The sequence below is a fragment of the Dipodomys merriami genome, unplaced genomic scaffold, assembly GCF_024711535.1.
Source record: "Dipodomys merriami isolate MVZ:Mamm:240054 unplaced genomic scaffold, mDipMer1.0.p SCAF_116, whole genome shotgun sequence".
Lineage (NCBI taxonomy): Eukaryota > Metazoa > Chordata > Mammalia > Rodentia > Heteromyidae > Dipodomys > Dipodomys merriami.
Window position 1 is genome coordinate 212,058 of NW_027202449.1, and position 23,247 is coordinate 235,304.

The window sequence follows — 23,247 nt, forward strand, 5'->3', positions numbered from 1 at the left end:
TGGTCCCGCCCATCCCGTCACTCGCCGGCTCACGTTCCTGTCTTTCCGCCGCCCCGCCCCTTCTGTCAATCAGCGGCCGGCAGGCCCCGCCCCGCCCCGCCCCGTCACCGCGCGGCCGGCCGGCGGCTCCGACTCCCGCCGGTTCCGGGCTGGGCGCTGGCGTCCCGCTCCGCCGGCCGCGCGAGGCATGGCCGCGGCGCCCGCCACGCCGAGAGGGTGGCAGCTGCTGCTAGTGCTGAGCGCCGCGGGGCTGGGGACCCCCGGCGCCTCGCGGCCCCCCAACATCGTGCTGCTGCTCATGGACGACGTGAGTGCCCGCGGGCGGCTCCCGGCCGGGCGGCGGGAGTGAGGGCGGGGGTGAGGGCGGGGGTGAGGGCGGCGGGAGTGAGGGCGGGGGTGAGGGCGGGGGTGAGGGCGGCGGGAGTGAGGGCGGGGGTGAGGGCGGTGGGAGTGAGGGCGGGGGTGAGGGCGGGGGTGAGGGCGGGAGTGAGGGCGGCGGGAGTGAGGGCGGGGGTGAGGGCGGGGGTGAGGGCGGTGGGAGTGAGGGCGGGGGTGAGGGCGGGGGTGAGGGCGGGAGTGAGGGCGGCGGGAGTGAGGGCGGGGGTGAGGGCGGGGGTGAGGGCGGTGGGAGTGAGGGCGGGAGTGAGGGCGGGGGTGAGGGCGGGAGTGAGGGCGGCGGGAGTGAGGGCGGGGGTGAGGGCGGCGGGAGTGAGGGCGGGGGTGAGGGCGGGAGTGAGGGCGGGAGTGAGGGCGGGGGTGAGGGCGGCGGGAGTGAGGGCGGGGGTGAGGGCGGGGGTGAGGGCGGGGGTGAGGGCGGGGGTGAGGGCGGCGGGAGTGAGGGCGGGGGTGAGGGCGGGGGTGAGGGCGGCGGGAGTGAGGGCGGGGGTGAGGGCGGGAGTGAGGGCGGGAGTGAGGGCGGCGGGAGTGAGGGCGGGGGTGAGGGCGGCGGGAGTGAGGGCGGGGGTGAGGGCGGGAGTGAGGGCGGGAGTGAGGGCGGGGGTGAGGGCGGCGGGAGTGAGGGCGGGGGTGAGGGCGGGGGTGAGGGCGGCGGGAGTGAGGGCGGGAGTGAGGGCGGGAGTGAGGGCTGGGGGGGGGGAGAGGGGGGCTGAGAGGTGACACCCAAGGAGGTGTGCGTGTGCGTGTGCGTGTGTATGCGGGGGAGCTGAGAGGTGACACCCAAGGAGGTGTGCGTGTGCGTGTGCAGTGGGAGCTGAGAGGAGGTGTGTGTGCACGTGCGTGTGTGTGCAGGGGAGCTGAGAGGAGGGGTGTGTGCGTGTGTGTACGTGTGTGTGCGTGTGCATGTGTATGTGTATGCGGGGGGAGCTGAGAGGAGGTTGTGTGTGTGTGTGTGTGTGTGCGTGTGCGTGTGTATGCGGGGGGGAGCTGAGAGGAGGTTGTGTGTGTGTACGTGCGTGTGTGCGTGTGCATGCCCTCACCCAGTGGGCGCTAAGAGGACATGGCACCCGAGGACGTGTGTGCAGGGGGCGGGGGGTACAGGCCCTTCCTCCCACCAGCCATGTGATGGACTGTTCTATCCCTGGTTTTCGAATGGGACAGTCCTTGAAGCAGGAATGGAGTGGCGACTTCACATGGGGGCATCAATAGGAAATGACAGGCCCGACTTTCTCCTCTTTAAAGCACGTTCCTCTTGGGGAACATGGCCTGGTAATGGGGTAAGGAGTTTGGGGCTTTTGCGGGTGCTCATTGGTTACTAAAGATCAGTGCAGCTCTGTGTGTCCAGAGACCTGTCCTGTGCTGACTGGGTGGCCACAATCTGCAGGTGGTCTTGGTCCAATTTAGAAGGGCTGCGTGTGCAAGATGCACTCAGATTTCAGAGACTTTAAGGTTGTGATTACAGGCAGACACCACCACGCCTGTCTAGAGTTCAGAGAATCTGAATCTAAATGTAAAAGACTGGATAATTAAGGTGAGACCATAATCCTACCTCCCAGAGGTCACAGCTAGAAGCCCTGGACGCGCTCTCTCCACCGTCGCACGCTTACGTGGCTGCCGACTGCCTTCCTGGTGCTCTCAGCTTCTTCATCCTTCTATCCTGAGGGCTCTCTGCAGACTTGGCTCTGTCATTTCCAAAAAATCCTTTTCTACTTTATTTGTTTTATTTTATTTTTTTTGTCAGTTCTGGGGCTTGAACTCTGGGCCTGGGCGCTGTCCCTCAGCTCTTCAGCTCAAGGCTAGCGCTCTACCTCTTGAGCCACAGCGCCACTTCTGGCTTTTTCTGCTTATGTGGTGCTGAGGAATCAAACCCAGGGCCTCATGCCTGCAAGGCAGGCACTTTACCACTGAGCCACCTTCCTAGCCCCTTTTCTATTTTAATACTCAGTCCTTCCAACGTTATACCCCACTTGCTGCCTGTTCACACCATTGCTTTCAGTCACTGAGGGCAGAGGTCATGGTCTCTCAGCTTTCTGTCCCACGTCTCCTTTCCAAATGACAGGGTGTGAGAAGCAAGGCATGTCTTCTTGCAGTTCATTAATACCCTTTTGTATTGCAGATTCCCTGAAAGGATCAATTGTAGATATAATGGGTTAGGTAAATATAATGTTAGTCTTCACTACTTTTCTTTTTTTTGGTCGGTTGTGGGGTTTGAACTGTGAGGCTGGGCGCTGTCCCTGAGCTCTTCAGCTCAAGGCGAGCACTCTACCACTTGAGCCACATTGCTACTTCTAGTTTTCTGAGTGGTTTTATTGGAGATAAGAGTCTCACAGGAGTTCCTGCCTGGACTGGCTTTGAACTGTGATCCTCAGATTTCAGCCTCCTTAGTAGCTAGCATTACAGGCGTGAGCCACCAGCGCCCTGCTACCTACTCACTTTTCTAATGTGGCTTCTAGAAAATGTGAAATCACCCTGCGGGGCAGCACCATTTTGGAGTGGAAGGCAACTAGCACCAAGTCACCTCCAGAACACCCTGGGGCTTTCCAGGAGGATGGGGGGAGGGGGCTTGGTGGTGGAGTGCTTGCCTGGCACGCATGAAGCCCTGGGTTCCATTCCTCAGTACCACATACACAGAAGAAGCTGCAAGTGGCATGGTGTCTGTGGCCCAAGCACTCTACTGCTATCCTTGAGCAAAAGAAACTTAGGGACAGTGCCCAGGCCCTGAGTTCAAGCCCCAGTACTGGAAAAAAAAAATCCAACATCTCAGTCCTGTTTAAAAACATGTATTAATCAAATAACAGAAAAGGAACTCAGAGAACCTAAGCAAAAGTGGAAACTCCCTGGCTTCTAATTAGGGTCTGGGATGGAGCCAGTCAGCGTGTCTGTGGTGGGGGTGGAGCACCCTCAGGATGCATCTTACCCCTCTCCAACAGGGCAGCTCCCCCAAGCCAGCTGGAGGTTCCTTCCTGCTCTACCTCCTGACATACAGCTTTGTCCTCACAGCACCGCAGTGGCTGCACCTCTGAGGGTCCATATTCTGGATAGGAGGAGCAGAGAGGCAGAGGCAGGGCACACGTGCAGGGCCTTGGTCTGTGCCTGACCCCCAGTTCAAAGGTCAGATCTAAGTCAGCAGGAAGATTTTCGTGGCTGGCTAGGAGGCAGAGCAGGAGTCAGCGTGTGTGCAGACAGCCGCAGCTGTGTGCGCAGCAAGCTGGGTAGCTAGGGTACCCAGCTTCACCAGGCTGGTGGTGGCCTCAGGAAACCTCAGACTCACTAATTCCTGCCGTCAGCAGACTTAGTCAGGCCGCAGTTCTGCTCCACGGGTCCCTCTGCCTGACCGGGGCCGTGTTCCTGACCGAGCCCGGCCTGCAGGAATTAGTGAGTCTGAAGTTTCCTGAGGCCACCACCAGCCTGGTGAAGCTGGGGTAGACTTGCCTCAGGGCCTGTGGTCATAGTGACTCATGTCCCTGAGTGCATTATCCACTTGGACCTCGCGCAGCTGCTTCAGCCTCCCAGCCCCTGCCGTCTGCCTTCCTGTCTCTGTCTCCTTCCCCATAAGCTGGCCCCAATGTCATTGTCATCAGATAGAAAAGCTGTTTCAGCTACTTCAAATGGTTTCCACAGGGACTCAACATGGAAAGGGTTAAACAGAGCCAAGTCCCACAGTCCCTGTGCCCTAGAGGGCTTCAGCCTGACCCCGGCAGCGCTGGGCACCATGCCTTCCCAGAGTCCTCTAGCAGGGGAGGGTGGGAGATGCAGCAGGTCACCCCCAGGACAGTCCTCATAGGCAGAGAGAGGGCATTCAGCATTGCATCTGGACAGCAGGCCTGGCCTGGCCAGGCAGCCCTAACACCAAGCCATCCATGTGAGACCATCACCAGGGGATCTCCTGCCTGCCATGGCTGCTCAGCCAGGGGGCACGCTCCTGCACACAGGCCCTGACCCTTCCCCGAGTCCAAAGAGCCAGCCTAGGACAGCCGAGGAGCCTTGCCAGACATCTGCAGAGCACCAGCTTGCCCGCGCTTGCTCTCACATAACCACATTGAAACGTAAGCATATGGAGTGTAGCTTCAGCATACTTACAGCTGTGAAGCCGTCACTGTGCTGAACATTAGGTCACAGAAACCCTGGACCTGCCTGCCGTCATTCTCCACCTACACACACACACACCCCAGTGCAACAACCACAACCTATTTACTTCTTTTTTGGGCAGTACTAGGGTTTGAACTCAGGGCCTTGCACTTGGTAGGTAGGTGCTTTACCGCCTAAGCCACACCTCCAAGCCCACAATTTGCTTCTGCGTGGTGAGTTTGCTTTTTCTGGACAGTCTGCGTGAGTGAGTTGTGCGTGCGTGTCCCGCTTATATTGTGTTTGGAGGGCTGCCACAGTCCAATGTGGCGGCCCTGCTGAGCTGCTGCAGCTCTGTGGGGTTTGGTGTCGGCTCTGCAGCTCACAGGAGCCTGAGGGAGTGGGCCTACGCCACACCCCACGATAGCCATGCCGCTCGCCGAATCTCACTCCTCCTCTGCTCTTCCCTGCAGATGGGGTGGGGCGACCTGGGGGTGTATGGGGAGCCTTCCCGAGAGACTCCAAATTTGGACCGGATGGCTGCGGAAGGAATGCTCTTCCCCAACTTCTATTCTGCCAACCCTCTCTGTTCACCATGTAAGTCAGCGCTGGCCCTTGCCCCGGGCTGAGGGATGCCAGCCAGGCCCTGCACAGCCTCCACGTTCCGCCCAGCCTGGGGGTGCAGTCCCTTCTGTCAGGGCTGAGGGGGAGGAGAGGGGTGCAGTCCCTTCTGTCAGGGCTGAGGGGAAGGGGAGGGCCACACCTGCCACTAGGGCAGGATTGAGGAAGTTGTCTGGGGAGCACTTCCTGTCCCCAGGCATAGCGGAGGGAGTGAAGCCGTGCCTCCTCCCGGTGGGTAGTCACCTGCTGGAAGGGCACCTGCGGAAGTGCTAGCCCAAGAGAAGAGCAGTGGACAAGTGGGGTGACCCTGCGTGAGGAGGACAGGCCTGGCGGCATTAGCCTCCAGACACGCTGAGCTCGGGGCCCAAGGCCCAGGCCTCCAGCCACTTGGGGTGCGGGTGCGCCCCTTGGGTGAGGTGAAGCTGAGGTGTGAAGTGTGTGTGGCAGACGCTCACGGGGGCGGCGCACGGGGGCTGAGGGACTGGCTGCGGTCCTGCGGATCGGGTCTGACTCTCCTCTCATCCCCTCCACCTAGCCAGGGCAGCCCTGCTCACAGGCCGGCTGCCCATCCGCAATGGCTTCTACACCACCAACGCACACGCCAGAAACGGTTAGTCCTCCCGGCATGCCCCAGGAAAGGGTAGGCCCTGCGGCCAGGTGTGGGGCGGGTGGATCTCAGCTGTACAGCGCAGCTCCCGCCGCAGGCCAGATGTTTGTTTCGGTTGTTTTGAACCAGATCCTGTTCTTCCCCTAAAAACAGAGTTAGGTGGATAGAGGCACCAGGGTAGAGCCCAGGCTTCCTTCCTACACTGGCTCAATGAGAGCCGGAGGTTGGAGGACCCCGAGCCCCCCGGCGCCCCTCCCACACGGTCCCTCCCACTAGGGGCTGACTGCATGCTCGGGGTGGCTGAGGAGTAGCACGTCATGCTGGCATCAGTGGCTCCTATCCAATCCTAACTACTCAGGAGGTTTAGCTACCGAGGATAAAGTTCAAACCCAGCCCAGACAGATGAGTCTGTAAGACTTCACCTCCAAAATCACCAGCAAAAAGCAGGATTGCAGCATGACCCAAGTGGTAGAATGTCAGCCGAGCAAGCAGGCCAAGCGAGCGCGAAGCCCTGAGTTCAAACTATCACCACCATAATGCCGTATCCAGCTTGTGTGTGTGTGTGTGTGTGTGTGTGTGTGTGTGTGTGTGTGTGTGTGTGTGTGATTAATTGGAGATAAAGAGTCTCAGCGACTTTCCTTCCTGAGCTGGCCTTGAGCTGAGGTCCTCAGATCTCAGTCCTGTGAGTAGCTGGGGTGACAGGCGTGAGCCAGTGGGCCTTGCTTACATCCACCCGCACCTGCACTGGTGCTGATGTGCGCATGCCTGCGACAACCCTGACTTGCACCTAACTCTGCCCCTGGTGGCAGCTGCCTTACGGCCGTGGGGGGGGGGGAGGTTCGCAGGGCATGCCGCGAACTCAGGGTCACGTTGTCCTTCCAGCGTACACACCACAGGACGTGGTGGGGGGCATCCCCAGCTCGGAGCGCCTGCTGCCTGAGCTCCTGAAGGAGGCCGGCTACACCAGCAAGATCGTGGGCAAGTGGTGAGTTCCAGAACATGCTGCAGCGGGCAGCCAGTTCTGCTTCGTCGTGTTCTGTCAGGACTGATTGTTCCAGAATGAATTCTGGAGCAGGGAGCTTCTGAAAGCTGATGTGGCACTCCAGGGCTGTTCCCCGGGCTCACTGGCAGAGCCCTAGGTCCAGCAGGAAGCTGGGCCACCAGCCAGGAACAGAGGGCCTCAAGCACCAGACAGTGAACACACCCTGCTGTCACTGTCTCCAAGCCCCACCGCGTGCTCCACACTGACACACCCGCTCCACACTGACACACCCACTGTGCTCCATCACACCCGCTCCACACGTCACACCCGCTCCACACGTCACACCCGCTCCACACTGACACACCCACTGTGCTCCATCACACCCTCTCTACACTGACACACCCACTGTGCTCCATCACACCCACTCCACACTGACACACCAACCATGCTCTGTCACACCCCCCACCACTCCTTCACATCATGCTCCTTCACACCGTGCTCCTTCACACCGTGCTCTCCTTCACACCATGCTCTCCTTCACACCGCGCTCCTTCACACCGCGCTCCTTCACACCGCTCTCCTTCACACTGTTCTCCTTCACACCGGGCGCTCCTTCACACCACGCTCCTTCACACCGCGCTCCTTCACACCCTGTTCTCCTTCACACCGCGCTCCTTCACACCGTGCTCCTTCACACCGGGCGCTCCTTCACACCGCGCTCCTTCACACTGTTCTCCTTCACACCGCGCTCCTTCACACCGCGCTCCTTCACACCGCGCTCCTTCACACCGCGCTCCTTCACACCGTGCTCCTTCACACCACTCCTTCACACCGCGCTTCTTCACACCGCGCTTCTTCACTCTGCGCTCCTTCATACCGCGCTCCTTCACTCCGCGCTCCTTCACACCGCGCTCCTTCACACCGCGCTCCTTCACACCGCGCTCCTTCACACCGCGCTCCTTCACACCGCGCTCCTTCACACCGCGCTCCTTCACACCACGCTCCTTCACACCGCGCTCCTTCACACCGCGCTCCTTCACACCGCGCTCCTTCACACCGTGCTCCTTCACACCACTCCTTCACACCGCGCTTCTTCACACTGCGCTTCTTCACTCTGCGCTCCTTCATACCGCGCTCCTTCACTCCGCGCTCCTTCACACCGTGCTCCTTCACACCGCGCTCCTTCACACCGTGCTCTCCTTCACACCGCGCTCCTTCACACTGTGCTCCTTCACACCGTGCTCTCCTTCACACCGTGCTCTCCTTCACACCGCGCTCCTTCACACCGCGCTCCTTCACACCGCGCTCCTTCACACCGTGCTCTCCTTCACACCGTGCTCTCCTTCACACCGTGCTCCTTCACACCGTGCTCCTTCACACCGTGCTCCTTCACACCGTGCTCTCCTTCACACCGCGCTCCTTCACACCGCGCTCCTTCACACCGTGCTCTCCTTCACACCACGCTCCTTCACACCGCGCTCCTTCACACCACTCTCCTTCACACCGCGCTCCTTCACACCGCGCTCCTTCACTCCGCGCTCCTTCACTCCGCGCTCCTTCACACCGTGCTCCTTCACACCGTGCTCTCCTTCACACCATGCTCTCCTTCACACCGCGCTCCTTCACACCGCGCTCCTTCACACCGCGCTCCTTCACACCACGCTCCTTCATACCGCGCTCCTTCACACCGCTCTCCTTCACACCATGCTCCTTCACACCATGCTCCTTCACACCACGCTCCTTCACACCGCGCTCCTTCACACCGTGCTCCTTCACACCGTGCTCCTTCACACCGTGCTCCTTCACACTGCTCTCCTTCACACCACGCTCCTTCACACCTAGCCAGCAGAGGGCTTCCATGTGGTGGTGGGAACTTGATTCTAAAGTGCGCAGCAGCGGCTAGGAAGCGCAGGAACAGTGTGGTCTGTCAGTGTAACGGAGCCCTGACCACATGATAACCCTGTCAGCTTGCACAGACTCCTGCGTCTGCACAGAAACACTGATCTCTCCCCCCGGGGCACTTGGTGTGAGGACACGTCGCCACCCCCCCGCTGGTGCCCACAGGCCCTCCTCCCTCAGGAAGCTGCCCCTGCTTTCTGCCCTGTAGGAGCCCTTCCTGCTGCCCGTGCCGGTCACAGGGACTCCGAACCTGCCAAGAGTAGACTAGTTCTCAGGAAATCCAGGCCGTCTGCGGGCTGCCTGAGGAACACCATGCTCCTCTTCAGGCGAGGAGAACGCCGGCTGCCGGCTAGGATGAGGTGGCAGAGCAGGTGGCGGCCCTCGAGCTGGCGCCGGGACACCGGGGAGTCCTGGCACACGCTGCCCTCAGGGCTGCCAACACAGTCCCAGAGCTGCCTGTGTGCGGCTCCGCCCATCCACCAGCCTCCTGTCCACTGTCGTCAGTGCAGGCTGGCCACAGATGCTCGAGGAGTGCGTCTGTGGAGCTGGCCGAGGTCCAGGATGGCTGCAGCCGGAGCAGGGCCTAGAGGGAAGTCTCCAAGGACTGGAGCATAGCGGGTGGCAGGTCAGCAATGGAGTCTGCAGCGGGATCAGTACAAGGGTGATTTCCAGAGGCCCAGGGCGGGCACACCACCACTCCGTAGGTCTCTGTCCCAGCAGGCCCAAGCCAGAACTGCCCTGGTTCTCATCTAGACCACAGAGCCAAGGAGGCAGGTGGGGCCTGGGCTCCTGCAGAAACTGCAGCCGGAGAATAAGACTCAGAGGAAGCCCCAGTGCTGCCAGCCCTTGCTCGGCTCTGGCACCCCTGCTGGTCAGCACTGGCCACCGCTGTTGGGGGACAGACGAGGTGAAGTAAAGCTGGGCAAGACTGTGACTGTGGTTTTGTTTTTTTTTTTTTTAAGTTTAATTTTATTGTAAAGGTGATGTACAGAGGGGCTATAGTTACATAAGTAAGGTAATGGTAATGAGTACATTTCTTTTTTTTTTTTTATTGTGAAAATACCATACAGAGGGGTTACAATTATATGGGCAAGATAATGAGTACATTTCTTATCAAGCATTGTTGCCTCCTCCTTTGTTTCCCCTTCCCATACCCTCCCCCCGGACCCCCTACCCCATCCTCCCCCCCCCCCGCCAAAGTTGTAAAGTTCGTTTTTATGAGTACATTTTTTTTTGGGGGGGGGTCCGGTCGTTGGGCCTGAACTCTGGGCCTAGGCTCTGTCCCTCAGCTCTTCAGCTCAAGGCTAGCGCTCTACCACTTCAGCCATAGCACCACTTCTGGCATTTTTTCTTTTTGCTTATGTGGTGCTGAGGAATCGAACCCAGGGCCTCAGGCATGCAAGGCAAGCGCTCTACCACTGAGCCACCTTCCCAGCCCCTATGAGTACATTTCTTGTTTTACATTGTTACCCTCTCTCTCATTTTTCTCCCATATCCAACTCCTCCCCCACATGATCATGTGATTGTTTGTCTTGCCAGTCCTAGGGCTTGAACTCAGGGTCTGGGCACTGCCCCTGAGCTTCTTTTGCTCAAGGCTAGCACTCTACCACTTGAGCCACAGAGTCACTTCTGGCCTTTTCTGTGTATGTGGTACTGAGGATCGCACCCAGGGCTTCATGCCTGCTAGGTACCACTAAGCCACATTCCCAGCCCTACCATGTAATTTTATTGTTGGGTTTTAGTTGTTTTGTGTGGTCCTGGGGCTTGAACTTAGGTCCTGGGCACTGGTCCTGACAGTGCTCTACCACTTGGGCTACAGCTCCACTTCCAACTTTTGGGTGGTTGACTGGAGGTAAGAGTCTCACAGACTCTCCTCGCTGGCTGTCTTCAAACAGTGATACTCCTGAGTAGCGAGGATTGCAGGCATGAGCCACCAGTGCCTGATGACCATGCTTTTAAGCCTTCTATGCTGTGTTGGACAGGGACACTAGGAGGTCACCGGAAGCCAGGTCGCCACCTGTCCAACACATGCAGAAAGGACAGGTGCCACAGCAGGGGCCCACACAGCCCAGGGGCAGCTCGAGGACCCGTGGTGTCACTGTGAGGTGCAGGCACACTCACCTAGGAGGGAAGGAACGGGGAGCCAGCCATGCCCCCAGCAGTCCCTGCAGCTGTGGGTGGGAAACCGAGGCCTGGACAGATGGGATGACCTGCAAAAATCACAGACCAGTTGCTGACTGGCTGTACTCCTCCCCGAAGCCGCCAGCCCGTGACTCTGCTCACTGAGGGGCAAGCCCCAGGCCTCAGACCGACACAGCCCTAGCACAGGACCCTTCCTGCCCAAACACAGTCCGGCAGAGGACGCCAACCCCCAGATGCTGTTTTCAAGCTGTGGCTGTGTCCCAGGCTGGAGCTGCGCTGCACGCAGGCTGTGACCTCAGCCAGCGCTGGAGCCCCTTTCTTCAGCATGCTCAGTAGAGCAGGTGGGAGCTGGGCCCTCCAGGAAGATTGGCCAGGCACCCGTGGCTCACGCCTGTAACCCCAGCTGCTCAGGAGGCTGAGCTCTGAGGACTGAGGTTTGAAGCCAGTCATGGCAGGAAAGTCTGTGAGACTCTTATCTCCATCAAAACGCAAGAACTGGAGCTGTGGCTCAAGTGGTAGAGCACTAGCCTTAACAGCAAAAGCTCCAGGACAGCACCCAGGCTCAGAGTTCAAGCCCCAGGACTGCCACAAAAAAATAAATAAGAGTGAAGATGGGCAGGATAAAGCCACTGGGGCCTGGAGGCCAGTTCCCACTGCCTACCATACTGGAGGCTCTGCCCAGCACCTACAGGACACCAGGCCTGGCCACGCCAGGTGTCCTGTCCACAGGTGCCTGGCACCCTGGGTTAGGCCCTGTGCTCCTTCTGGGGCAGTCTTTATGTCTTGGTGTTCCAGGCCTCAGCACGCAGTGAGTGCCAGAGGCACCCTTGTTTTGTGAAACATTTGTGAAGAGGATGGGTTTGCTGTAGGAATTCGGAGCGCCCCTGGGTGGGGTCCCTGAAGTGTCTTGGCCTCTGTTTCTAGGCACTTGGGCCACAGGCCCCAGTTCCACCCCCTGAAGCACGGATTTGATGAGTGGTTCGGCTCCCCCAACTGCCACTTTGGGCCTTATGACAACAAGGCTCGGCCCAACATCCCTGTGTACCGGGACTGGGAGATGGTTGGCAGGTAACAGGCCCTTCCTTCCCTGCCCAGCGCCCCTGCCCCTGCTTCGCTGCTTCTCTGGACCAGGATGGACAGTGGTTCTTTTGGGGTCCTGGGCTTTGAACGCAGGGCGTTGCACTGGCTGTGAAGGCATTCCACCACCTGAGCCATGTAGGAGAGGTGATTCTTGAACCACTTGCTGGCAAGGACTGGCCTTCTGGGTCCCAAGAGCGTTGGTTCCTGGGACATTCTTCCTGGAGCCTGTGAGACTCGGGCCTGGGGCCATTTCTGGCCTTTCCAGGGTCCCTGTTTCTTTTGGGACATCATAGAGCCGGCACCCAGTTTTGGAGGTCCAGGACCCCATACAGCCTCTTGGTGAGCTGTCATCTGCCTGTGTGAAATTCGCCTCTCAGCTGTAGCCTGAACACTCAGCAGAGCAGAGAGGGGATGAGCCTCAACCTCGAGAGCCAGGGTGGAAGCCGGTTTCCCGGACGGGCTGGCCTGACCGTGGAGAGCCTGCATAGGCAGAATTCTTGAATTTTGTTCACTTTTTTTTCTTTTTTTCTTTCTTTTTTTTTTTTTTTCTTGTCAGTTGTGGAGCTTGAAGCCTGGGCACTGTCCCTGAGCCTCCTTGTGCTCAAGGCCAGCATTCTACCACTTGAGCCACAGCACCACTCCCAGCTTTTTCTGAGTAATTTATTGGAGATAAGAGACTTACAGACTTTCCTGCCCAGGCTGGCTTCCAACCATGATCCTCAGCCTCGCGGGGTAGCTAGGATTACAGGTGTGAGCCACGCAGCAGCATCACATTGTCTTTTTTTTAATGGCGGCTTTCCTGAGATACGTTATCATACTGTGTGGCCCCAACCTGCAGCTTGCAGCCCAGACCTGGTGATGCGCATGAGCCGCCCCGCCCAGCCCTGTTCCAACACAGCCTGTGCCTTTGCTGGTAGCATTTGGGAAGGGACTTTCTTGACTAAAGTCTGGATTCTGTCTGGTATATTTTCAGATTTTATGAAGAATTCCCCATTAATCTGAAGACTGGGGAAGCCAATCTCACTCAGATCTACTTAGAGGTAAGGGCGGGCCAGTGCCTGGCAGTGGGGGAAGGTTGGCCATGTGGCAGTGGGGGAAGGTTGGCCATGTGGCAGTGGGGGAAGGTTGGCCATGTGGCAGAGGAGGACATAGAGCTTCTTGGCAGGAAGCCCTGGATTTCATCAGAACACAGCAGGCAAAGCAGCGCCCCTTCTTCCTCTACTGGGCCATCGATGCCACACACGCCCCTGTCTACGCGTCCAGACCTTTCTTGGGCACCAGCCAGCGAGGGCTGTGAGTCCCGATGGGGGGATGGAGGCTCCTGGTGGGGCGGGTCCCTGTGGGGCCTTCAGCAGGCTGGATTTCCATGGGGGAGGGGGAGCACGCGGCACCGTTAAGAGGAAGTCCAGAGCCCCCTTGTCCCTCTGAAACCACCAGCCAGGGCTGGCAGAGAGGGGCCACAGCACCGACCGTGGCCCTGTCAGCAAGAACTTGAACTTGAGCCTGCCTGGGCCGACTCGGAAGTCAGGGTTCTGTGTGTCCCATGCCGCCCGGACGGCTTGGCTCCCCCGCAGGTATGGCGATGCCGTGCGGGAAATCGATGACAGCGTTGGGAAGATACTGAGTCTCCTGAAGCGCCTGGGCATGGAGCGGGACACGTTCGTCTTCTTCACGTCCGACAACGGCGCCGCCCTCATCTCTGCGCCCAAGGAAGGCAAGTTCCCTCCACGGCAGCCTTGGGCCGACGCCGATGCCCAGCGCTTCTACTCCGAGGCCTTCACGCCCTGGGGCAGAATGAGAGCGGCTCCCTGTGAGGAGGGCGGGCAGGAGCATGGCCTGAGAGGGAGCGGGCACGGAGAGGCCAGGGGAGGAAGCCACCGAGAACAGCCGTCTCCAGCCCGCAGCAGGAGGCTGCAGTGCGTGGGAGCAGGGGCGGCTGCCGCGGGGGCGGGAGAGACACCAGCGGGGGCTTTGACGCCTGGGCTTCGGTAGTGTGGTGGTGTTCTGTTCCTGGCTTTGCTAGTGTGGTGGTGTTCTGTTCCTGGCTTTGGCTGTATAGTGACAGTGTTCTGTTCCTGCGTGTAAGCACCGTTCCCGTGTTCTCGCTGTGTGCTCAGGGCCTGAGGTAGAGAGTGTGCTATCCCTGTGGCCCCGGCTGCATGGTTGGAGCTGCAGCCATTTCTCAGGCTGGGTCTTTGTCTCCAGCAGCCTGTGAACACAGGCTGGAAAACCCAGGCCTGGGGTCTGAGACGGCAGATCCTGTGCTCCACCCGGGGGGAGCCCCCTCCCCTGCAGGCCACCCAGAGCCCGGTGCAGACACAGCCCGGGCCTCAGACATCCTGGGGAGCCATCGCAAGAGCTTTCCCAAGACCACCTGGCAGCGAGGCCTGGGGCGGCCGGTGCCCTCCCGTGACTGCCTGCCAGGGGCATTGTGGGCCCACCCTCTGACAGTGCTGACTCCGGTCCTCAGGCGGCAGCAACGGCCCCTTCCTGTGTGGGAAGCAGACCACGTTTGAAGGTGGCATGCGGGAGCCGGCGATTGCGTGGTGGCCAGGGCACATCGCTGCAGGCCAGGTAAGTCACTGCCCGCGGAGACCCGCATCCCCTGCAGAACCCGAGAAGCCGCTGTTGCCTCGGGAAGGAGGCTCCTGCGGGCCCAGTGGGTGCGGCGGTGCTGGGGAAGCAGGTCCTTCCTCGGTGCCGTGCGGAGCTTGGAAGCGTCTGGCCTGAGCGCAGCCAGGCCAGGGCTGTGGGACTTGGCGGGCCGCGTGGGGTGGGCTGGCTCCCGCACAGGGCTCCCTGCCGTCTCAGGGAGATACCCAGCAGGCACTCCGAGTGTCTCCTTCATCCTGCAGGCCGGCATCAGCTGAGACCCTTCCTTGGGACCCGCAGTCCCCTAGTGGGCGTGCAGTCAGGGCACAGGTGTGGCTGTCCTTGGTCGGCCTCTTCCCCAGGGTCGTCTCCTGGGGCCTTGTCTCTGCTGAGGTGCTCTTCATCTGTGTGTTGGTGTGGGAGGCCGTGGGATTCCAGAACTGCAGGCGCAGGCCCCACGTGCGTGGGGCTGGACGGCAGTGCCAGCCCACATAGCGAGAACCTGGGATCCCAGCAGAGCCCCAGGGTCCCCCCCCCCCCCCGCAGGGCCGGCACAGGGCCTCTTGCTGTGTTCTGCTCCCCCCCATCGTGGCCTGCTGGGCCCCCATGGGCCGTCGGCCCGTTCTCCCCGGTCAGCCTTAGCTCTGCCTGCCGCTTTCCACCCCGCTGCCACGTTACTGGACTCTGCAGAGGGGAGGGCCTCGCGGGCGCTGGCGGACACCCTGGGCCTGACCCTGTGAAGGGCAGCTGTGCTGAGCCTGTGCGTGTGGAGACATGGCCCGAAAGACACAAAACGGGTGCCCTTCGCGTGAGCGGGGCTCCCCAAGCCCCGTCCCCGCTCGGCCTCCCATGGCTTGGAGGAGTACAGTGTGGCCGTTGTTTGGTGACCCCAGCCTCACGAAGGGCTTGGGGACAGGGAGGCCCGGGATGGGGCGTCCACGTAGGCTGCGTGCCCTGTCCCCCGGCAAGGCACCACGGCAGACCCTGGCCACGGGCCACACAGCTCCCTGCTGCTGCCCGGCTCAGGCCTGGACTCCGTGCCCTGTCCAGGGGGTTCCGGGGCCTCTGCCCCCATCTCCCTCCCAGCTGAGAGGAGGGCACTTGGCGGCCTCACTCTGAAGGAGAGCGCGTCTCTCTTGAGCTGTGGCCGTCCCCCCCCACCTCCCCTGGGACACACTGAATGAACCAGGCGGGGAGACGGGCCGTGTGCTGTGATCACAGCACAGCTGATTCAAAAGGCTGACATCTGTCCCGCAGCTTCCATGCCCAGCCTTCCCGCGATGCTCCTGGGCCTTGTGAAATCTCAGGCCCTGCGTCCTCCTCGGTGGCCTCTTGCTGTGGGGCTAGCATGTGAGCCGCTCCCCTTGACACACGCGGGGGCCTGTGTTCTCCGTGTGCCTGCGCCGGAGGCCAGACCCCTCCCTCCCGCCACCCTGCCCAGTACCGAGCCCTGCCTTCATTTCTCCCATATTGAGAGTATTGGGTTCTCTCCTTTTCTCATTTTTTCTTTCTCTCTTTCCAACAACAAAAAGCCCTGAGAGGAGGGAAGCCCCACGGCAGCCAGGACCCCTGGAGCTGCCTTCCTTCTGGCAAAGGCCATGGACTGTTTCTTTTTTTCTATTTTTTTTGGGGGTCCGGTCATGGGGCCTGAACTCTGGGCCTGGGTGCTGTCCCTCAGCTCTTCAGCTCAAGGCTAGCGCTCTTACCACTTGAGCCACAATACCACTTCTGGCTTTTTTCTTTTTGCTTATGTGGTGCCGAGGAATCGAACCCAGGGCCTCAGGCATGCAAGGCAAGCGCTCTACCACTGAGCCACCTTCCCAGCCCGCCATGGACTGTTTCTAAAACAAACATGGCCCCTGGTGTTTCCCTCCAGTCTGGGTGGCGTGGACTCCAGACAACCAGCTGCCAGGGTCCTCGTGGCATGGTGAAAACCTCAACTCCAGCTGCAGTTGGGCCAGGGCCGGGCAAGGAGTTGTGAAGGGAGCACCGTCCAAACAGAACCTGGGTGTGCTTTCCCGGGAGTGGTGCTGATCCCGCCCGAGCCAGGCCCCCAGCACTGTGCCCGCCCCGCCCGAGCCAGGCCCCCAGCATTGTGCCCGCCCCGCCCGAGCCAGGCCCCCAGCAGTGTGCCCACCCCGCCCGAGCCAGGCCCCCAGCACTGTGCCCGCCCCGCCCGAGCCAGGCCCCCAGCACTGTGCCCACCCCGCCCGAGCCAGGCCCCCAGCAGTGTGCCCGCCCCGCCCGAGCCAGGCCCCCAGCACTGTGCCCGCCCCGCCCGAGCCAGGCCCCCAGCACTGTGCCCGCCCCTGGCCACTGTGCTTCCCACCCACCTGCCTTGGCCAGTAGTGGGGCCAGTGAGCGGCCCAGGAGTCAGGGTCATAGGACGCGGCGGGCCCCTGGCGGTCCTGGCTGCCGCCCCCCATGTGCCAGGGTAGGGCCGAGGCGGTCGCTGCGCTGTCCCGGGCCAAGCCTGGTGCTGGTGCACACCGCAGCCATGCGCGCCCTGCCTCTCCTGGAAGGCTGGCTCACTGGGCATGTGCCACCCACCGGCCCAGTGCCTCTGCCCTGCCTGCCGCCCCTGTGGGGCTCCTCCCCCGGGACCTGGGCCCCGGCCGCCGTCTGACGGGGCGGCTTCCCAAGTGCGCCTGCTGTGTCGCCGCAGGTGAGCCACCAGCTGGGCAGCATCATGGACCTCTTCACCACCAGCCTGTCCCTCGCAAGCCTGCAGCCGCCCAGCGACAGGGCAGTGGACGGCCTGGACCTCCTCCCCACGCTCCTGCAGGGCCAGCTGACGGACAGGTGGGTGTGGGGCAGGCCTGGCCGTGGCTCTGCGCCTGCCCACAGCTCCCTCGGCCAGGCCCCGCACTGCTCGGGGCCTTGCTGCGAGAGGCCCCGGCTTTGGGGAACCACCGCAAGGGCTGGAGGACGGGTCTTGTCCCCGCCTGCGGCAGCCGCTGCCACCATCTCCGTCACCACCCCTCTGATTATCTGTGGTCTTGTGGCCCGCATCCTTCCCCTGTCTGCTTCAGGCTGTAGCCCGCAGGGGCTCCCGTGCTGCCGTCCACCCTGAGCTGGGGTCCCTCACCCCACACTGCCCTGTGCCCGGCTCGGAGCCTTTCTCAATTCCTGGGTCCTGAGCAGCTGAGGAGCGGCCGTGCGGGCGCTCAGCCCCGGTCAGGGCGGCTGCGGGGCCAGGTCTTGGGAGGAGGGGAACGCTGCCTTATTTTTTTTCCAAATGTCTTGAAAGCTGGTCAGAGTGCCGCCGCTGAGAGCCCAGTGCCTGTGGCTGCAGGCCTCTCTCAGGCCCATCTGGTCTCCAGAAAGAGACCCCATCTTTTGCCAGCCTTAGTGCCCTCCTGCCAAGCCGTCCTCCCGGGGCCCTGAGTGAGCAAGAGGGCGCCGGCCGGAGCCGGGCCCCAGACTCACTGGCCTGGCCGCTTTTCTTGGCTAGGGTGGAACGTAGGCCTTCATGCATGCTGGGGAAGCCCTCTGCCCCAGTCTCCCTCCCAGCCCCTCCCCCCCTGCTGCAGTCTGACCCCTGTCGCTTCCGCTGACCCCTACTCACACACTTAGCTATGACCCTCCCCCTCAACAGGCCAATATTCTATTACCGTGGAAACACGCTGATGGCCATCACCCTTGGCCAGTACAAGGCCCACTTCTGGACTTGGACCAACTCCTGGGAGGAATTCCGACAGGTATGGGTCTCTGGTTGCAGAGCTGGAGGCCGCCTGGGGTGAGACAAGGCTGTGCCTCAGCCTGGACGATCGCCTTCATTCAGGGTGAGAGGCTGCTCTCAGCCCCCTGCACACACGCGGGGAAGATGCTAGGGACATGCCTCTCGTACCCTGCAAGGACTGAACCTGGGGGCTGACTTGGACCCCACGGGTTGCTTTCAGGGAGCACAACACAGATCCCATAAAGGCCTCTACCGCTTTGCTTTTCCACCCTGCCCAGAGCCCTCCTAGGCCCTGCTCAGCCTCTGCCCTGAAACTCAGAATACGGTCACCTGTACGGCCCAGTACCAACAAAAAGAAAGAGAAAAAGAAAAGAGTTGGTACTGGAGTTCAGTCTGGAGAGACTCGCGCTTGAGCCCAGTCTGTACTTGGCCCCCAGGCCTCCTGCCCCGCTCTGGTCTCTGCTCCTGCGCTGCGGGAGTGGGCCGGGGAGTGGGCGGGTGCTGCTCACGAGCACGCCAGGACGACAGCTGCTCCAGGGCAGCACTTGGGAGAGAGAAGCCCTGGGCCCCTGCGGCCTCAGCTTTCCCCTGCGTGTTACTTGCGGTTATTCAGTTTCAGTGCCTCCCACCCCATCTTGTCTTTTCTATTCTCTTGGCTTTTGGTGCATAGGGTCCCCTCCCCTGCCTAGTTGTTCTTTTTTTTTGGGGGGGGGGGGGGGGCTTGAATTCTGGGCCTGGGCGCTGTCCCTCAGCTCAAGGCAAGCGCTCTACTGCTTGAGCTGCAGCACCACTTCCGGTTTTCTAGTGGTTTATTGGAGATAAGAGTCTCATGGACTTTCCTGCCCGGTCAGCTTTGAACCCTGATCCTCAGATCTCAGCCTCCTTGTTGCTAGGATTACAGGCATGAGCCACGGGCACCCAGCCCTTTTTGTTTTTTAAACAAGTACTGGAACTTGAACTCAGGGCCTTGAACTCTCATCTAGCTTTTTGCTCATAGCTTACATTCTACCATTTGAGCCACTCCACCACTTCTAGCTTTTCTGGTTAATTGGAGCTTCAAGTCTGGAATTGTCTGCCCAGGCTGGCTTTGAACCATGCTCAGATCTCAGCTAGGATTACAGGCATGAGCCACCAGCACGGGGCTTCATCCTGACTTTGAACTCCTACAGAGAGGCGGTCTTGCCCCAGGGGTGCATGTTGAAGGTGTTACGAGGAGCTCTTCTCTGGGACATGAAGTCTTGTTAGTCAGGATGGAGATGGGATAGGCTGCTTTAACGATGCCCACCCTCCCCCGCAAAGGGGCATGGGGCACACGGGCCAGGCTTCACCCTGCCTCGCTTCCCTTCACCCAGTGGACATCAAGGCGGACACTGGAAGGGGGCGGCAGGGCCACCCAACGCCACAGGTCCGTGCTCACACCCCTCCACCTCTCCTTGCAGGGCGTTAACTTCTGTCCCGGGCAGAACGTCTCAGGAGTCACGACCCACACCCAGGAGGAGCACACGAAGCTGCCCCTGGTCTTCCACCTCGGCCGAGACCCAGGGGAGAGGTTCCCACTCAGGTGAGGCGGGGCTGCCCTGTCCAGCAGCCAGAGCAGGCCCCTCTGCACACTCTAGTGGCAGAGGTGACAGGGACAATGAGCACTGGGAGCAGAGCTGGCTGCTCACCAGGTTTGGGGTCCGCCTTTCTCCCTGCATCCCCCCTCCGCTCCCCACCCTGTGGCCTCCCGTCTTCTCTCATTCCGGGTCAGGATGGTCCCTGCTCTGAGCTGCCGCTGAGGACGGGTGTCCAGCACAGACAAGAGACTGGCCAGCCCTGGGCCCCGAACTGCTGGGTGGGGAAGAAGCATGGGGTGTTGCCAGGACCCGGGGCGTGGCAAGCTGGGCTCTGGGGACTCTGTGCCCGGGGACACCCAGATCCCCTGTGAATGATCACCTGACATGCTCACTAAGTGTTTTTTTTAAGACCCTGGGTGCCAGTGGCTCACAACTGTCATCCCAGCTACTCAGGAGGCTGAGATCTGAGGATCGTGGTACAAAGCCAGCCAGAGCAGAAAAGTCTGTGACACTCTTATCTCCAGTTAACCACCAGAAAACTGGAAGTGGCGCTGTGGCTCAAGTGGTAGAGTGCTAGCCCCGCATGCTTGAGGCCTTGAGTTGGTGTACGATGTTTGTAAATACTTTAAGCAGTAGTCAGTGTTATGGAGTCCCCACAGAGAGGTCTTGTTCTCAGGGTCAGCCTCTGGGCGATACCTTCTGGGTCCCGGTGGAGACAGAGCAGGGGACAGCCATGCTCCCTGAGCCGGCTGGACTGGCTGCTCACCTTCCTTTGGACTGGCCCTCATCTCCCTCCCTGGGCCCTGAGTCTTAAGTACAGGCACGCTGCCTGTCCGTGAGGCCTGGGTCCAGCAGAAGGAGCCAGGCCTGTGTGGGATGTGGTTCCCCTAGGCTGGTTCCCCACCCTAGCCTGTCTGGGCCCTCTGCAGAGCCGACAGGTCACAGTGCAGCCTCGTGACCAGTGCCTTCTTGTCTCCAGCTTTGCCAGTGAGGAGTACCAGGTTGCCCTGGAGAGAGCCACCTGGGCTGTCCAGCAGCATCAAGAGGCCTTGGTCCCTGGCCAGCCGCAGCTCAACATATGTGACCAGGCAGTCATGGTAGGTGTCTGTGTGCTGGGCCCGCTGCGGGCCGGGCTGCTACTGCCCATACTGCATAGCAGCTTTGACAGGCTGTGGTACCAAGGAGGAAGTGGGGGGCTTCGTGGAAGGACTGTCAGGGACATAGAGTGCACTTGTAGCAGTGAAGACAGATGTGCACAGCTTTGTCCATGGCTGCCCTGCTGAAGACTCATCCAGAACTGGACTGGGCAGGGCGGAGCCTGGGGACCCTGTGGAGGCCTGTGACTGGCGCCTCATGCTCTAGTGTTGCCCAGGGCAGACGAAGCCCTTCCTTCAGCAGCGCTGTTGCAGCTGCTGCCAGTGCCCAGCCGCATTGCGGGAGGGTGGCAAAGGCCCTTCTCTCAGGACTACTGAGGTGTTGGGCACCCAGTGCATCCTGAAGTGAGGGCTGCCTGCGGGGAGTGGACACTGTCCAGCTGCACAGAAATGACCTGTCCACCTCAGGCTGGTGCTGGGCAGGGGAAGCAGGCAGCACATTGCTGGCTGCCAATGCCATCTTCTGGATGCCAGTGGAACTGCCAACACCGACAGGCCACGGTTAGGTTCCAGAAAGTGGTGCTGGGTCCTCAAACCAACTCAGCTGAGACAGGGCTGTGTGGCTGTCCGGCCTCATCGGCAGTGCTGCCCCGGGAGCTGTGAGGACCCCTGGTGGTCTTGCCCCTATGCCACGTCGGGGCCTCCCTGCTTAGCTCTGCCCCCCAGATCCTGGGCCAGCCTGATGAGGGGCTGTGACATCTTCTGGTCTCACATCAAGGCCATCACAGCCCGACACAGCCCTCTTCACCCTTGATCAGACCCACAGCACCGCTTCACCCTTCACAGCCCGCAGCAGCAGCACTGTCGCTGTCTGGGGCCAAGCCATGTCTCCACACTCACTCTGACTCAATAAAACCAGACACAAGGCTTGGGTGGGAGCCCAGCAGACTAGGCCACCTCCAGTTCTCTCAGAGGGTTCCTCCTAGGGGTCCATGTTCCAGCCCTCCCTCCCCCCCACCCCCAGAGGCTTCCAGAACATGGCTGTCCAAGCTACCCCGACAGGCACAGCAATGGCAGCTTTCCTGGCACTTGCGTGTGTACCTCCTGCCAGCTTCTGCCACTTGTGGGTGCTGTGTGAATTTGATTACCAGATGTTCTCCTGCCCAGTGGCCCACACCCACTGCCCAGATACTCCTCCGCAGAGCAAGGCTTCAGGGAAAGTACAGGGCTCCACGTTCCTGTGATTCCAATGCGCGCGTGAGCTTCTGCCTGCATGGTGTAGGCTGCCAACCTCCACCCTGCCAGGGGGCGGGACCAGTGTCCGGGACAGGCCAGGCTGAGGTGCCTAGAATAACCACATGTTCTTTGCTGAATTTTATTTCCTAGAACTGGGCACCCCCGGGCTGTGAAAAGCTGAAGAAGTGCCTGACGCCTCCTGAGTCGGCTCCCACCAAGTGCCTCTGGCCCCATTAGCTTCTGTTTGGACCCAGGCCAGGCTCAGAATCTCCCGCTGGAGGATAAGAAGGCTCTGGCCTCAGGACTCCCATGTTGGAAGAGTTCCAGTTGCCCTCTGCCTTGCCCACCACCAGATGGCACCTGCAACCAGTGGCAGGGCCTGAGACCACACCTGACCCAAGACCCGTCCCTAGAGCCCAGGGTCTAGTGCTGTCCAGTCCTGGACCTGCCATGCAGCTGGCCACGAATAGGCTCTGACCACAGTAGCCCATCTGTGCCCAGTGCCCCTGTCCAGGGTCTGGAGCCCAGGGGGCATCTCGCTGGTCTAAGTCTGCTTCACCCCTGGCACTGAAGACCGTGGGGCTGATCTAAACTGAGTGCTCGGGGCTGGGCATCAGGAGGACAGCACCCATGCATCGGCCTCCCGCCCTGCGCCACCCACAGGGCTGTGAGCCGGGGGAGCTGGAGACAGGCAGGCAGCCTCACCCACCACGGCGAAGCTGGCCGCAGAGCCGGGGCCCGCCGCCCCGCCGCCGCCCGGGCCGCCTTTCATGTTTGTACGGGGCCCCTACGAAGCTGAGCTGTGGAGGGCGAGGCACCCAGAGAAGTCTGGCCAAGAATCGGAAGCACTCCACCCCGTGTCCGCTTTGGTCTTTGGCCGGGCTTGTTGCGGGACCCCCGCCCAGGGCCCTGGCCCTGCCCACCTCGGGCCGAGGCCCTCCGCTCCGCGCGGGGCTTCCCGGCCGGCCGGCACGCGCCTCGGTCCCGCTGGAGCGCCCAGTGCGGGAGGGGGGCGGCCCGAGGGCGCGCGCGGGCGGGCGAGATGGCGACCCTCCTGCCGGGGAGGGGGGGAGGTTGGGGGGCCCTGGGGGAGCCGGCTGCCCCGCCCGCGGAGCCACGCCTAGTCGCGACGTCCTGAGCCTCGCGACGCCACAGACGCCACATCCCCGGAAGCGTCAGGAACGGCGCGCAGAACCGGCCCTCGGTGATGTGAAGCTCTGAGCCCCGCGACGCCACGCCCACGGGGAGACACGCCCCCCGGAAGCGTCACGCCCGGCGCGCAGAACCGGCCCGCG

General features: G+C 61.2%; 1 protein-coding gene across 2 annotated transcripts; it reads left to right on the forward strand.

The window, feature by feature from the left end:
• The first annotated feature begins 127 nt into the window (after nucleotides 1-127).
• On the forward strand, nucleotides 128-22,909 carry LOC138822825 (N-acetylgalactosamine-6-sulfatase). Of its 2 annotated transcripts, none has more exons than XM_070015755.1 (14): nucleotides 128-307; nucleotides 4,935-5,058; nucleotides 5,618-5,692; nucleotides 6,572-6,674; nucleotides 11,637-11,780; nucleotides 12,766-12,832; nucleotides 12,958-13,085; nucleotides 13,367-13,506; nucleotides 14,263-14,366; nucleotides 17,050-17,186; nucleotides 17,983-18,085; nucleotides 19,506-19,627; nucleotides 20,602-20,719; nucleotides 22,103-22,909. In XM_070015755.1, the coding sequence occupies exons 1-14, from the start codon at nucleotides 188-190 to the stop codon at nucleotides 22,187-22,189; spliced, it is 1,572 nt and encodes a 523-aa protein (XP_069871856.1). In that variant the 5' UTR covers nucleotides 128-187; the 3' UTR covers nucleotides 22,190-22,909. The 2 variants fall into 2 exon arrangements, with proteins under 2 accessions (XP_069871856.1, XP_069871858.1); XM_070015757.1 differs by lacking the exon at nucleotides 128-307 and adding an exon at nucleotides 2,535-2,550 and having other exon boundaries at nucleotides 22,103-22,908.
• Nucleotides 22,910-23,247: the final 338 nt, after the last annotated feature.

Coding starts and splice junctions, on each gene's coding strand:
- LOC138822825 (XM_070015755.1), top strand. CDS start 188: ATGGCCGCGGCGCCCGCCACGCCGAGAGGGTGGCAGCTGCTGCTAGTG. Junction 5,693..6,571: donor CAACGCACACGCCAGAAACG/GTTAGTCCTCCC, acceptor TTGTCCTTCCAG/CGTACACACCACAGGACGTG. Junction 13,507..14,262: donor CATCTCTGCGCCCAAGGAAG/GCAAGTTCCCTC, acceptor TCCGGTCCTCAG/GCGGCAGCAACGGCCCCTTC.